Below are 16,474 nucleotides of genomic sequence, written 5' to 3' on the forward strand. Positions count from 1 at the left end.
GATAGTGTCGAACAGTCTCGAAGTAATGGGTGACATTTAACTATGACATCATTTTAAATCGTGGGTTCTGTTACCACGTAAAATACTTTTAGATCTTTTTCTAATAAGTGCCCTGAAAAAGGTCTATACATGCTAATAATTTAGTAATAAAGGGCCTAATAAAGAATTTTAATTTGAATTGATACCGACGGGAGTTGAGCCCAGGACTCAAGGCAATACAACAATGAGTACCATGCGCGTGCGCAAACAATGAAAACCATTTGTTATTCTACGGTATCCGCCGACGAAGGCCGCGGTCAATGGTGGAACAATGTGCCTAAAACTTGGAAGATTGCAATACAAGGAAAGAAAGTAGGTACAGATGATGCCACGTCAAGCTTTACACGGTACTCTCTATGTAGTTGTATTAGATTATTTTTTGGTAGCAAAAATCAATAGTCTGATGTGCTGTCAACTTTACCTACTTACCTATCTTTTGCTAACTAAAAACATTTGACTGGGAAGATAGGAAGCATGTATTTAACGCGAGCAGAAAACCTAAGCAGCGTGTTATGAACTAAGTTCTAAATTATATTGAAAAAGGAGTTGTCCCAAAATGTATGGAGCCTAGGCCCACAACCTGTACACCTACCAAAAAGAAGGGCTTTTAAATGTACAACAGTTTCTTATTGTTCAATTTCTTTTAAATGGTTTAGTTTATTCGCTTAAAACAAAAGATTGTTAAGAAAATAGCAATACTCAACCACAAAAACCATCATGGTGGACGAATGTCATTTTGATGACATCTGTCACTTTTGACATTAAGTCGTATCTTGGTGGAGAGTGACAGATGAAATCTGACAGCGACTGACGTTTAGTTAGTCTATGGTTCATCTTTTTTTTTATCTGACGCCATACCTACGCCATCTTGTGTATGCATTTGAGAATGATAATTCATGAATAGTTTTTGATTTTGAGCGGCTAAATTATATGCTAGATATAGTTATTTATATTTTTCCCTTAATCAGTAGATTTTTCTTGATTTTTGATATGGCGTACAACCTCTGGGCCGAAATTGGGACATCTCCTTTTTAGGTTAAACTTAAATTCAATATATTAGATCAATCACTACAGGTTGAATAGAGTTTTGAGATACGAGTATGGTTTGTAAGTAACGGGCCTTTACACTCACTTTAAACTTAGAGTTAAGTCTAATTTTGAGTATAAATAAAATTCTAACCATTGATCCATCAGAGATTATTGCTAATGTCGGAAATTAGGTACCTTTTATTGAGTGTGCTTTACATCAATACTTCATTTACAAAAGGTATAGGAAGGTAGCAACATGCAAAGCGTTTTCGAAAGTGAATTTAATTCTTTAAGAAATTGTATAGAGCGAGTTCATTTATATGCTACTATCATACCCACAGTCAAGGGCATCTTTGGTACGCATCAAACTCTGAGTTAATGTAGCAAAGAATTAATTAATTTCAAAACTTCTATCAACCTCGAACCATTTTAAGCCGGCATTGTGATGGATAAGAATCGAGGTCTTACATCTTTCTGAGTTCACAAAAACCGTGAGAATTCTCTGTGCTAATAATTAAGGTGCGAATACTGCGAATACGTTGGTTCGTAAGGAGTTAATTGAAATCATAGATTTGATATTAGACTTTCATTTCTTTCTTTCAAGTGTCGAAAACTATTTTTTGCTAGCTGTTCCCGCGACTTTGTACCTACGCGTGAAAATAGTTTGAATAATATTTCCCGTTTTTGCAACATTTTTCTTTACTGCTTGTTATTTTTTATAGGTTAAATTATAATGATTAGGTTGAATTCTCATACCAAATAAGGTATGATATCAATGTTCTGTAATATTCTTAGACCGAGAGCAAAAAACTTAAAGCCGCCATAAGTCACATCAAGGCAACTTAAAGGTTAACTTCCCATTCAAAAGTTCAGCGACCTCTAATGTAGTTATCTTATGTAATAGTTTGTATACGACCTTATAATATACATTACCATAATAATGAATCAAGTTCTTTATAGCTCTTGTTGATAGTTTTTTGTTTTTATAGACAAATGTTTCAAATTATTATTCTTACATACGATATTAGGTAGATAGTTTTTTGTTTTATGTTTTTGAAATTGTTTTTAGAAGAGCATTAACCTTTTGAGGAAGTTCGTCGTCAAATAAAGACCATAATATACATAAAGAAAGTTACAATTGTTACGGCTTCCTTACACTTTGTTGAGAAAGATCAAAAGTTATGTGTCAAAATAGCTATTGAGGTTAATGACTGTTATTGCTATAAAAATATACTATAACTAATTGGGTATTAGAGACATATCAAAGCACAATTTCTAATACATAAAATCCTCGTGTTACAGTGTATGTAACAAACTCCTCCAAAACGGCTTGATTGCCGGCGCGACGGCCGATTCTAATGAAATTTTGTGTGTGTATTCAGTAGATAAAAGGGGGATATTAACAAATTTTTCATACCCCTAGGTGCAAACAACGTTTGCTGGGTCAGCTAGCACAGTCAGCATCAAATTCGTGACACCGAAAGTAGGCCAAAAGTTCCCAACACGTCTTTGTTTTCATTGGAATAAGGTTGTGTTATCAATCTTTTGGCCACTTTGGGTGTCACGAACTATTTGACGCTGACTGTATCTACCTTAAAACACTTCATTTTAGCTCGTGTAAATTCACTAACCTGTCAACTAGCTGTCAACGTCACATTCCAACTACTTCAGTCTTTATGTCTTTCTGCATTTCCGAATTACGTCATTTAAAGGTCGGACAAGGTCGCAAATATTTTTTTTAACATTTTAAGTTCCGATCGATTTCGTGTGACGTCAATGCAAATTATTTCTTAATGCCTAGAATTTATTTGGGTAAGTGTAATATAAAGATCTGAATTTATTGGGTTTCAATGGTTCAGTTTTAAAAAGTTAGCGAAATAGTCTGTTTTTAATTTAAGCTTCATTGTATAAGAGCTCATGTAGAGGCATAAGTGCTTTGAAAAGGCTCAAACACTAATAAAAAAAAATTAATCATTTTGTAGCAATTTTATAGAAAAAAGTTCTTTTTTACACTAAAGTTATCACCATAAACCAGTCTAGAGAGAGAGTTGAGCTATCGTAAGGATCGGAACAGGTTTGTTAGACCAGACCTTATTATTGGCTAGTGCACTCAATATTTTAGCCGTTTCTTATATCACGAACTTAAGTTACATCATTTAGAAAAAAAACTTTTACAAATCCTAGCAAAAGAGGCTGACAATAGTGACTGAGTTTCTTGCGCTGCTTCTTCTCAGCACTGGCCCATTTATTGTCCCGAAGCAGTGGTAGGGTTAATACTGGGACGTGTAAAAGCGTATTTAGAGAAAAAAAAACTTCTATGACTTTTAAATCCTGAAACTTAACGACTAATTTTTAATAACAAAGGTATTTTTATAAAAGAAGGTTTATAAAATTTTCCGTCATAAAAAAATCTTATCGTTTGCAGACATTTACTATCAAAGATATAAAGTTAACAACAACAATAATAATATTTAAAACAAGTATTTAGCATAATACCAGACGAATAGAGGAGACGATTATTTTGTGTTTCAAAATTCACAAATTAGATGTTTGAAATGTTACATTATTGATTCTATTTTTTATTCAAAACTAAATATACCTGTCCCCAAATATAGCATAGTAACCGATTGGCAAAAAAGCTTCATATATTAATCACATCAACTCTATAATATCAAGGCCGTAAAAAATACGAGAGCAAAAAATCTTGTTTTGAATTTTAAAAAGGTTTCTATTATTTTGAAAATCATGTTAATTTGTGCCTAATCATTATTATTTGGCATTATAAACATTTTTTGACTGATTAGCATACAAATCCAGTTTTTGTTTTGATAAACTGAAGTTTTAGTAAAGTCTCAAAACAAGTTTCACTCAGTACCAAAGGGAAAAAGGTTTAAATGATGGACACTAATTTTTGTACATACTTCTTCAGTTTGTTTAACTTTTTATGTTTTTATATAAGCATAGGAAAATGCTTACTTATTTCAATACTAAGCTCTGCTAATTAATTATTATTTTACTTAAGATCTTCTTTCAAAAAACAAACTGTTAATACAAGCAGTATTTTAAATAGGTACATAATTTTCTTGACTGTTTTCATGTTCTGTTTTCGTGCTACATAAGGCACCTTTAACTGTCGTTCTGGTTAGACCATACCAGTAGGTCTTCGTTAATATTTCAAAATCCAATCTGGCGACTTGGACCGTGGGCCAAGTTAGAAGTGGGCCATGTCGATGGAAGAAACAATCCTGAAATTTTCCTCGGAAATAGCTCACATATTATCCGTCAGTTAGCGATGTAAACCGCACCTGTGCGTCAATCAATGGGTACTAATTACACCATCACTCCTGATTCGTGCTTAATTACAATAATAATGGGTCGTTTTGGCCAAATTTAATGGACACGTGCATCGTCATTACAACCGCCATTTTGGGACCATCCTTGGATTGTTTATTGGTTGATTTATGAGTTACAAATCTCTCTTAATATTATATAGGTGGGTACTTCTCATTTACACTCAAATTTGATGGTCACACAATAATAGTTCATAAACGGTATAAGTTAGAACAATAACTTTGAAATCAGATGATAAAATATCTATTTAGCTACATACAAAATAAATTTTATCGTAATAGAAGCAAAAATAATACGAAAAAATCTCATGAAACGATAAAAAACGGGGTCATTTTTCGCGTTCTCATCGTGTCACACCTTCGGTTGCAATGAAACATTTGGTTACTGCATTCACAATTTTCATTCAATTTGTGTGTAGCATATTTTATTTATTTTATTTTATTTAGGAACCAACGGCGTTACAATGAATAAATCTTAAAGTAACTTAACTATAAGTATGGCTAATTATAGGTTTCCCTGGAATATCCTTAAAGTAAATCTACCGTTCGGATTACCGAGACGCAAACTCCAAAAGATGAAAACTAGAACATTACAAATAACTTACTTACATAATATTATTATGAGAATACATTTTGACACCCTATAAAGTTGAGCCACATTTGACGACTAAATTAAAGTTAATTAACTTAAAATGTAATTAATTTAAATTACTTAAACCACAGATAATATAATCTTAAACTAAGGTTTATAGTTTGACAGACAAATAGATATCAGATACCCGAACAAAATCAAATAATCACTCACCCCACAGACAACCCAAAAAATATGTAGGTCAATTTAATAATAACTAGATTTTACCCGCGGCTTCGCTCACGTGAGATTAAACTTATTACGGATCATAACATCATTTATTAAGCATATGTATTTGGATGTATAAACTACTATGCAGCTTTTGCCCGCAGCTTCACCCGCGCGAAATTTAGTTTGTCACAGATCGCCACAGACCATAGTAAATATGTCATTCTGGGCTATAAACAACAACACTGCATAGTCTCATCAAAATCCGATCAGTAGCTCTTGCGTGAAAGAGAGACAAACATCTAGATGTCCAGACATCCAGACATCCAAACTTTCGCATTCACAATATTAGCAAGATAATACTCTAACGTGTCATCAATTTTTTTTTCCTCTTAATGTTAATTAGTCAGACTACTACGGATTACTTCTTCAAGCTTCGACGTACTTGTATTTTAAAAGTGTTTTTTGAGCAAGTAAACAGATCAAGGTTATTAAATTTGTTGTTATAGTTCTCAGGTAATCTAGCAAGTACAGTATTAGCTCCATAATTAGTGCGGCGTTGCGGTATATGCAATAAGGGAGTGTGACGAGTACGACGTTTAGGCGTACAATATTTCACGCCTTGCACCAGTTCAGGGCAGTCGACTCGATCCCGCACTATATCAAAGAGGAAGCAAACGTCAAGCATATTTCGTCTGTCTTCTAGTGTTAGAAGACCGTTTACATGACAGGCATTTCTGTAGGGAACCGGTGATAGACGACGTCGATATGAGATGTGCTTAATGAATATTTTTTGTATGCGTTCTAGTCGTGTTTTGTGTATATTGTATTGAGGTGACCAAATCGGGCTGGCATATTCGAGTAAGCTGCGAACGTAAGCGAAGTAAACAACCCTAAGGGCACCTACATCCTTGAAAGGCTCACATGCTCGCAAGACAAATCCCAGGCTTCTATACGCTTTTTTTGAGATCAGATCAATATGGTTCGCTAGTGTCATTTTACTATCTAAGTACACTCCCAGATCGCGCACCACACTGACTCTTTCAATTGATATACCGTTGAAGTTATAAGTGTGTATGATGGGATTAGTCTTGCGAGTAAACGATATGCATTGACACTTTTTAGTATTAACAGTGATCTTATTTTCTGTATAGTATTTATGTAGAATGTCAAGTTCGGACTGAAGACTCTGACAGTCATCAATGCTGCGAATCTTAAGGAAGACCTTTTTATCATCTGCGTACATCAAGTGTTTAGCGTGACTAAAACATTTAGTTATGTCATATATATATGAGTTATAGAAGAGCGGTCCTAAATGCGAGCCCTGGGGCACTCCAGTCGGTATTTCTATGAAGTCAGAGCGGAAACCACCCATGACTACTGCCTGAGATCGCCTGCTTAAGTAAGAACTGATCCATCGCAGAAGGTCACCATGTATGCCCAATCGTTCTAATTTGTTAAGTAGTATGGAGTGATCCACACGGTCAAACGCTTTTTCGAAGTCCGTGTAGATCACATCCACCTGTCCTCCGTTTTCCATGCTCCCAATTACCTCCTCTGTGAAACACGCCAGATTAGTGACCGTAGAGCGTTTTCTCAGGAAACCATGTTGGCTCTCAGGCAATCCCTTACTAATGATAGGATAAATTGCATTATAGACAATCTTTTCGAAGATTTTACATATTACATTGAGAATCGAGATACCTCTATAATTTTCTACCATCATTATGGAGCCTTTTTTGTGGATGGGGACTATATGGGCTTTTTTCCATATCTCAGGGAAAACGCCTTCTCTCAAAGACCTATTAAAAATCCAAGCAACCGGAAAAGATACACTTTTTGCACATTTGACCAAGAATATAGGAGGTATGCCATCACTGCCAGCACCTTTGTGAATATCAAGGGATTTTAAATGTTCTTCCACGGTGTCTACCGATACAGAGATCTGAGATACTGAGTCAGCTGTGGGGCATTTTGTGCTATCCAAACATGCAGAATCAGACTGAGTACCAAATACGCTTTGAAAGAAATTGCTAAAAGCTTTACAAATAGAGTAACCGTCCGTATAAGTGTTGTTACTGTAGGATACTTTTTTAGGATAATTAGACCCTCCACGTAATGGATACATATACTAAAATCATCGTAATTAAATATACTTTCCACACAATAATCAAAAAATATTTTCTTATAATTATTTTGAATTGAGAAAGCGAAATACGTTGGTCACACGATTTTAGGTCCCTAAAATTTTGAGTAATAAAACAAGATTGCCGTTAAACCGAACACCAGCAACCAATCACAGCGTTCTATTCGGTTAACGTCAGTCGCGCTTCGACCATTGGGGAGGTGAGATAGGTCGATCGTCGCTTCGCGAAAAAAATACGCAAGTTTTTGTGATTATCCATAGACATACCGTCGCTTGCTTGAACAATATTTTCTACCTCTAAAATTTAAACAATTTAATTGAAACTTTGCCATTGAAAACTTAACATGTTAGACTTATTTGTGTAGTATTCGACTTGAACCGTTTAATTCAAATTAAAGGATAATTCATAAAAAACTAAAATTTTCGTCACCTTCGTGGCATCACCTTCGTGGTATTTTATACACGAAGGTGATTTTAGGCCACGAAAGTGATTTCTTGCTTTGGTTTATTTTAAAATATAGTGACTGGTGTTTATGTTTTTACAATATTTTAATAACTAATAAATTATACGAGGCCCTTATTTATTTATTGATGTACTGATCTCTACTTACCAAGTAGAGATCAGTACATCAATAAATAAATAAGGGCCTCGCATTTTTTTTGTCTGTCTGTATGACTGTATGTATGTCTGTATATGTGATTGTGTATCTGTTTGTAAGATAAAAGACAATGCCGGAAATTGGCGTCTTTTTTTTTTCGCGCGGCCATCGACCAAACTTTGTTTTTTGATTACAAAATAGTGTAATAAACCAAACTTACTATGACATGTATACCTCTAAACTCAGTCTAAACTGAGTTACGAGCATTCGAAGTTTGATGATTTTCATACTAGATTTGCTTTATGCGCGCAGTTTTGTAAGAAATTGCAACAAAATAGTGAGATTGTATGTGTAAACAAACAATACCATCTATTAAAGGCTCCAGACATCAGTATGGAGCAGAATCAGCGCAATAAAAAATAGCGCAATATTTTGTTGCAATTTCTTACAAAACTTGCGCACAAAAAGCAAATCTTGTATGAAAATCATCAAACTTCTAATGCTCGTAACTCAGTTCAGACTGAGTTTAGAGGTATACATGCCATAGTAAGTTTGGTTTATTACACTATTTTGTAATCAAAAAACAAAGTTTGGTCGATGGCCGCGCGAAAAAAAAAAGACGCCACTTTCCATACAAAATCCGGCATTGCCATTTAATCTGAAGTTCGAGTTAAAAGTTGTACAACAAAAATACGAGGTCCTCTGGCCTAAATAAAAAATATATTTTTGTTGAGGGACTGATAATCAGTTAGAGTTTTTTTTTATTGAGGTACTGATAATCCGTTTTTTACTTCTTTAGCATTTCAGAATGCCACCAGTGTCACCCTTAAAACCAATTGCGTAGAATCTTGTAACTTAGTAGGTGACGTAATCGGTAAAATTTTATCTTGTATTTAAGTAGGTACCTATTTATATTATGTTATTGCTATTTATATTCTATGAAAATAAGACAAAATATATGTTTTATAAACACTTAAGAGTCATTTACAGTAGTAAAGTTTGAAAAAAATTTTGCTGTGAAGTACAGAATCACTTTCGTGGCATCAAAAAATTCAAAACGTTAAAGCTTCCAAACGAGACTCACTATTTGACTGATTTACTGAGAATACAATCTTCACATCAAGCGCTACAATTTTTGTTTAAAAAAAGTTGAAATAAGTTAGAAATAAAATTCGCCACGAAGGTGACGATGAGAACCGTGGCGATGAGAAATACCCAGGTACGAACGTAACTCTGTCTGTCTTTCGCGTCTAAACTACTGAACCGACTTTAATGGAATTTGGTAGAGATGGTAAAGTACCGGTTTTTGAAACAGGGCCGCGTACGATAGAGTTTTACTATGATAGACATGGCTAATAACATATTAACACTTTCCGCGACAGTGAACTGTTATAGCAGTCATAACAATTAAATTTCTATTGTGTCTGGGTTACTGTCCGGGAAAGTGTTAATAAGTTTTTTAAATCAGAAATATGTTTCTTGTTCTGTTCTGGAATATTTATCATAGCATTTCAAAAACAATATCCCGTCTATAAAAATCTTATCCATATTAAATTCAAAAGACCCCGTCATTTACACATGTACATTTTTTCATAGAAAAAAACTGAATTATATGCAAAAATATGTAATGAAATGCTCCCACCGACCCTGAATACTTGTAGGGAATATTTATTTCTTCTATAAAGTTCCACGTTCTTCTTTTTAATATTAAAACAATGGTAATCCTTTAAAAGCAAGTTTAAGTATTGTTTTCCATCGACTGAGCACTTAATAGATAGATAAAAGGGGAATTCTAACGGTGTCCAAAATATACCTGACTAATATGTTTTTAATCTACTATAAGGTTGGCCATCCCTAAAAAGATATTTGAATCGATTACGATGAAATATCGAAATCACAATTGACTTTTTTCATAGTGAAGATGATCAGGATAAAAACTTCAAGAAAACTGAAAGAATCCCAAAAATCAAAAATTGTTTTGTAATTTACTCTTTCATTACTAAAACTAAATGCAATCAGTGCCTTGTAAAATTGTTATTTCTTACTTTGATTCGATCACAAATTGGCATCCCTACTTGTCATTATGTAGGTACTTACTCATATTATCATCTACATTCCTTGTTATATTTCCAAAGTGTTTAAAATATGATATCTAACATTAACTGAACAAGCTTTTATTTTTGGACGAACTCCGTTTATCAACTTCTTACATAACAGGACCAAAACAAATATAGATCCTCCAATTTCAGCTAAAGAATCCTTAAAAATATAAACTTTGCCCTAACAAACGAATTCAAAATCTAATTGTGGTTTTATATTTGCTCCTAACTATTTTTAGAATAAAATTACGTGATCAAAAGAGAAAGTTCTAAACAATAACGCGCCGTATCAAAATCAAAATGGCCGCTATAAAAAATGACAGCTGACAGATGACGTCATTGGCACGCAAAAGGAAGGTGAATTTGAGCAAGTCCTTTTGACTCCCACAAGTACGTAAGGCGGTACACAGACTAAAGATTATTTTAATTAATAAAGACAAGAACTTTTAAGTAATTGATAGGTAATTAAAGGATTGGTCTGGAGCTGTAAAACTTGTCCCGTTGAATAAAATTATTTTTAACTAATAAACTACTTACTCTCTTTGTTAGTTCTGAAGAAGTGTCCTTTAATAGAAATAATATTATGTATTATGACTTTTTTAGGTGTGATAGTGATTCTGATATCTGATGATAGTGATTTAATGATTGTGTTCGATAAATAAGTCAGTGTTTGCGTTTCTGTCTGCGTAGAGCCTTATTTTCTTAACTCATTAATTAGTCTGTTAAACCTCATATCCTTTGTCTTTTAATTGATTCGTTATTGTTATTGAAGTCTTTGACTTCCTAGCTAGTATCTTTTGTGCCTTGTAACGCCTAGTATACCATCACTTCAATTGAATTTGTATCTTAAAAAGAAGATGTAAAGTTTAAAATTGATCATAAATGTTGAAATGGTTTCTTTAGATCATTGACAATGTTTTTTTAATAATAAAAATCACCTGCAATGTCCTTACAAAACTCGTGCAATAATTTAAATATACTAAGATTTCATCAATGCTCTACAAATTATAGTAATAATCTATAGCAAACAGTATATCAATCTTCATTTCTGTGGTAAGCATACTTGCGGTTGTTACTTTGCATTCTGTTACAGCCATCTAAGTATACATAAATTTATTAAGTACCTAGTTTATGTAAATAAGGGTTCTCTATACAGGCTGTTGATTTCAATCCTCACCATAAGCTACTTAATCAACTCTCTAAATATGGCGAGGATTGAAATCAACACCCTGTATATTAATAAATGTATCTTTATTATGCACGTAGCCAATCTTCATTTAAGTTTGATAACATTCGTTGATTCGTCATGATAATAACAATAAAAATAATTCACATTGACTTAGGATAGCTGCCATATAGCTCCAAAACTTAAACAAAACTTAGTTTGCAGTAATACGGCTAAACTAACAAGCCACATACAAACAAGGGTTCGAATTAGTCGACCTACATTACAAATTGGTCGGTTACTCCCATCGTAGTGGGTTAGGATCGCAAACATGGAGTCATTATGAGAAATGAGATTGGGAAACCCTTCACGACCTATTTCGTAAGGCATTTGTGTAGAAACTTAAACGTAATGAATCATTTTCGCCTTTGGAAACTGTTTATACTTATTTATAACTCTCAGATCATAACTGGTTTCAATATAACACTTTATTTGGTCTCTCAAACTAGTTTTTAAAGTTATAGTCCGATTTTTTGGGTTTCCCCGACCTTGTCTTCTAATTTCGGATTATACTGCCTCTTTATCACTAAAACATACAGAAAACCTAAATTACAGCTTCGTTTTGCAAAATGTAAACATCTGAAAACAGAATGTAAACATGAAAGGTCTTGTTGCTTAATGTGACCTTTAAATCCCTAATAGAACGTAAAACTGGCCAAATATTTGTATTTACAGGTGATTTATCTTTGGCAATACTGATAAAGATTTGTTCATAATGGTTGTATATTTGTGGGCATCCTTGCGATGTTACAGTCTCGATGAAAAAGTAATGTAAACGGTTTCAAAATTCAACCTTTAACGCGAAGACTATTGATAAATCACTGAGTGAAAATTAAATATAAATTACCTGCTGCAGGCATCTTACGATAACATTTTTAATTCAAGAACAACTTTCGATAGTGAAGAAACAAGACTATGAATCTTGAAAAAGAAATCTCCGACATTTAAATAAAAACTGGGATCAATTTATCATTCCGTATCATCTCAATTATAAATCCAAGGCGTTTGGCACGGTATCTTTCCGAGGATTTGTAGTCTTATTAAAAAAAAGGTTAGTGATGACACTTTTTATTAATTTCATGATGATGCTTCCTGCCAACGATGAGAGATATCAGCAATAATGCTTTATATTAACGCATTCTAAAGACTTTGGGTTCATACAGTTCTGTGTACTCACAAAATAAGAAAATAGGTCACGTATTCACGGTTCACGTTCTTAGAACTTCGTGTGAATTCAAATTGAGAAACTCTTTTTTCTTTAAAACTAAATGTAAATTAATTTGTTTTTCAAGCCAGTACAGTTCTTTCAACTCACGAAGGCGAGTGAGCTTTAAAAACTTTTTAAAAACGAACAGTAGCGAGCCACCACACATATAAAGCTCACTCGCCTTCGTGAATTGCAACAACTACACTATATTCTATGTCCAGATTGTCCAGTATAGTCACTTCTTAAAGAGATTATAAATTCAAAGGCGTGCGAATGTAACAAAAATGCACCAAAACACAACATTGTGGGCAGATCTCATGGTATAATTGGCCTCGACACAGTTTCGAAAACTGCCGGTTTGTTGTTGTACAAAATGGAAGGTTTTTGACCATTATTGCCTCCTTCTTTGTGGGGACTTTGCAAAATTAGGCCTAGAAAACAAATTAGCGACGTAAATGGTTGCTGAGGACGGTTATTGTTATAAAACTTTCAAGAAAGATACGGTAACAACAATTAAATGTTAGGAAGTTTGGACAGCAATACTTTCTTTTTTAACAGTAAAATATTATGGCCAATAAAAACTGTAATTAATTTTATTGTTTCAAACTATGTTTACATGTTAAAACATATTATAATACCAGCCAAGGAAAGCGCTCCTTGACAATAAAAAAATACATTACATTCATAAATGCACGTCGATTGCAAAAACAATTCCGCCTGCAGATGAAAAAATGCATGTAAATAACGAATATGTGCAGTTTTAACTATTTGATTTTCAAATGGCAATCTACGATGCACCAAGGTCGGGCGCAATGTCACCTTATGCACAAGGGTACTGTATCACTTATACATGTACCTGTAGAACATTCTGGATGATCTATATAAGAGGGATGGCCATGACATACTGTTGCTATGGACACGGTGGAGACCCGGCCAAGAAGTATCGATCAAGAAAAAAATAATTTGGCTTTTAAATGTATTTTTTGTGGCCAGTATAAAAAATAATCGAAAAGCTTAAGCCGTTTCATTGGAATTGGTAAACATCTTGAATTATGCAAAAGATTCTATGAAATTTTGATGAAGCTGTTTCAATCCATTCAATAAATATAATGTGACGTTTAATTCGGCCTCTATTATACCCATTCACTAAAATTAAGATCGTTTAGAATTCCTGAAATTCCTATTTTATGTTTACGATAACAATATAAAATCTCAGAGTTAATGTTTATTTATCCAGTTTTTATGTACCTACAGCCTTCCCTTGGCAGTGATATAAAGTGTGTAAAAATTAATGTTTACAGTTGGACAATCAAATCGATGATAAAATTTCGTGAATGAAAATATAATGTATCGACCACTCTCACAAATAATTTTGCACAAATTATCTTAATGACGCCAACGGAAGTGTCAAATTTTAATTCACCCCAAGGCCAAGAATGTTGTCAATGCAAATTCGTTGACAAGTTTACGGATTAAGGAAGTTTTAAAGTCGAAATTGGCGATGAGTTGGACACATTTCTATTTGGATTTTTTGCTCTAATGGTTAAACCTAGTTCCCCGTTGTCTACTGATTTTATCAAGACAGTTTTTCGCGGGAACGTGTTGAAGTGCGAAGTTGAAATTCATGTCTTACTAAGTAGGTAATTTAACGCTATAAAAAAACAAGGATATTAAGAAAAAAATACTTTATTAATATTAAAACCAATTGCTCTACCAAAGCTTTTAAATATTGATTTTGCTGAATAACAATACAACAGACATTGGTATAATATTATCGCCTCCATCTTACGACTATACGGTTATTGCTATATTATACGGTTGTTACCATGAGTTCAAAACAAATACGCACGCAACGGCTAGGTGGGGTTCAGGGGTGTTCACCCCAAAGATTATCTTTCATTCACAACCATTGGCGAATGAATCGGGAACATTCGAACTAGAACGTGTTTGACACTACTAGGGCGGTAAACCACGAGTGTGTTTGTAAACAACTTTCCAAAACACGTCAACAGTCGCTTTCCATCATATACAAAATTAATACCCGTTAAATCGAATCAAACGGACCATTCAACACATGTGTCAACTCACGAAATTACGGTGTTTGCAAGGAGTAACCTTGCGAAACTACGCACTACTACCTAACACACCTGAGGACGAGTCAACAGACTTGCCCCGTAAACACGCGTATCCGATGACTAACGATATGTCTCTGTTGTTGCAGGTTCGTCATTAACCTACTGGCGACGAATTTGCTGACGACCTCCCTGCTCGCGCCCGCTCTGTTCGGCGAGCACTCAGCCAGGGAGGACGTGGCCTCGTGGGTGGAAGCCGGCGACGCGGCCGCTTCGGGCTGTAGTCTGGCCGCACTCCTCGCCGTCATGCTGATAGCGTTGGACCAGCACCACGCCGTCACTGACCCTCTCCGCTGCCACACGCGCCTGCTACAACGCCGGCCCGCCGCTCTCTGCGCCGCTACCTGGCTCGCAGCCGGCACCGCCGCCGCCGTACGCGCCGCCATCGCCGTCGTCCGCCACTTCTACCCGCTCGAGCCCGTCGTCCAGGGAGTCGAGCTGGCCTACTACATCGTGTACTTAATCCTCGGAGTCCTGACTCCAGCAGCCATCGTCTGCTTCATGTACGCCCGGATCTACCGCGCGGCCCGCTCCTCTGGCCTTCGCGCCCGAGCTCACGGGGCCAGCGCCCTCCAGCTGCATGAACCTCCGATGAACCTGCCTGAGCTAGTCGAGGAAGCCGAGGGACTCACCCTCAGGATTGATGTGCCCGACGCACCTGATTCTAACGCGCCGGGAGACAACGACCGCAAGTTTGGCCCTTTCCTGCTACCGCCCGAGCGTCCGCTCCGTTGCCCCTCTGTCGCCAGTCTACGGAACACGCGAAAAGATGGAAAATCGAATGAGGACCTCAGGAAGGGCCTACCAGCTGTTAGCTCGGCGCCGTCGCTGGCCGCTCCTCTTCTGGCCGTGCACCCACGCCCGTCAGCTTCAAACAGTGCCTCAAGGATTACATCGATTCGCTGCCGCATTTCAAACGCTTCATTGTTTAGATATAGAGAAGAATCTCGGGCAGCTCGTGTTGGACTATTGACGGGTGCGCTAGTGATGTTGCATATCCCGCACGCGGCCACCGCAGTGGTGTCAGCCGCCGTGCCAGGACTGGCTGATTGCGTGCGAACGCCCGCGCTGGCCTTGTTGCTGTTGGCAGCTGCCGCGTCTCCTTTCCTGTTCGCGCTGCGCTCGCGGCGCGTGCAGCGAGAGGCGCGGAGACTGTTGTTGCCGGAGAAGAACGCTTGGGAGCGAGCGTCGGGCGCGGCGTCGGCGGCGGCGGCGGACGGCCAGCGCGCGCGCGCCGCCTTGGAGCTCCTCCGAACCCTGTCTCCTGGGAGCGGGGCGGAGCCGCCGGCGCCGGGAAACGGCTCCGAGGGGGCCGCTTGCAGGGGCTCGTTCAGCTCCGGAGGCAGCACCCAGCTGTCCTCAGCATCGGACGAGTGACCGCCGCCCCCTCCCCGCGTGCCCCCCCACGCCCTGCGGGTGCATTTCGCCCCGCGCCCCACCGCTCTACTCATCTGTGATACTAGGATAAGCAGCTCCGCACTGGGAGCGACCGTTAGACTGATTTAGTATTAAGTTAATTTATTAATGTGTCCATGTACCTTTCTGCTGAGCAGACGATTTTATTACCTGACATAAATGTATGAAAATTAAACTCGTATCGAAGTGTATATTGTCGTTTGTATTTTCTATTGACCTACTGACATGAATATCTTAGTTATAAAAATCACACACTCAACCAGAAATTGTGAAGGTTAGCAAAATAGAGCAAGTTTTTATTGATTGAGTCACATTACAGCAATACTAATTTTGAAATTAATTTGTGCTAGCAAATGCAATAAATAATAACTCAAGGGCAAGGAAATTAAAAAAAGTAGCAGTTGATTTAAAAGATACATAACAAGGGAAATAG

The 16,474-nt window shown here is 36.5% G+C and overlaps 1 protein-coding gene across 1 annotated transcript in view; it reads left to right on the plus strand.

Moving 5' to 3' along the window:
- The window catches only part of LOC135081975 (tyramine receptor 1), a 35,524-nt gene extending 19,292 nt beyond the window's left edge, over nt 1-16,232 (plus strand). The window contains exon 2 of the mRNA XM_063976722.1: nt 14,715-16,232. Coding sequence (XP_063832792.1) covers nt 14,715-16,002 — 1,288 coding nt within the window. The 3' untranslated portion in view covers nt 16,003-16,232. The remainder of the gene's footprint in view (nt 1-14,714) is intronic.
- Nucleotides 16,233-16,474: the final 242 nt, after the last annotated feature.

Source organism: Ostrinia nubilalis, chromosome 21 (assembly GCF_963855985.1).
Source record: "Ostrinia nubilalis chromosome 21, ilOstNubi1.1, whole genome shotgun sequence".
Taxonomy (NCBI): domain Eukaryota; kingdom Metazoa; phylum Arthropoda; class Insecta; order Lepidoptera; family Crambidae; genus Ostrinia; species Ostrinia nubilalis.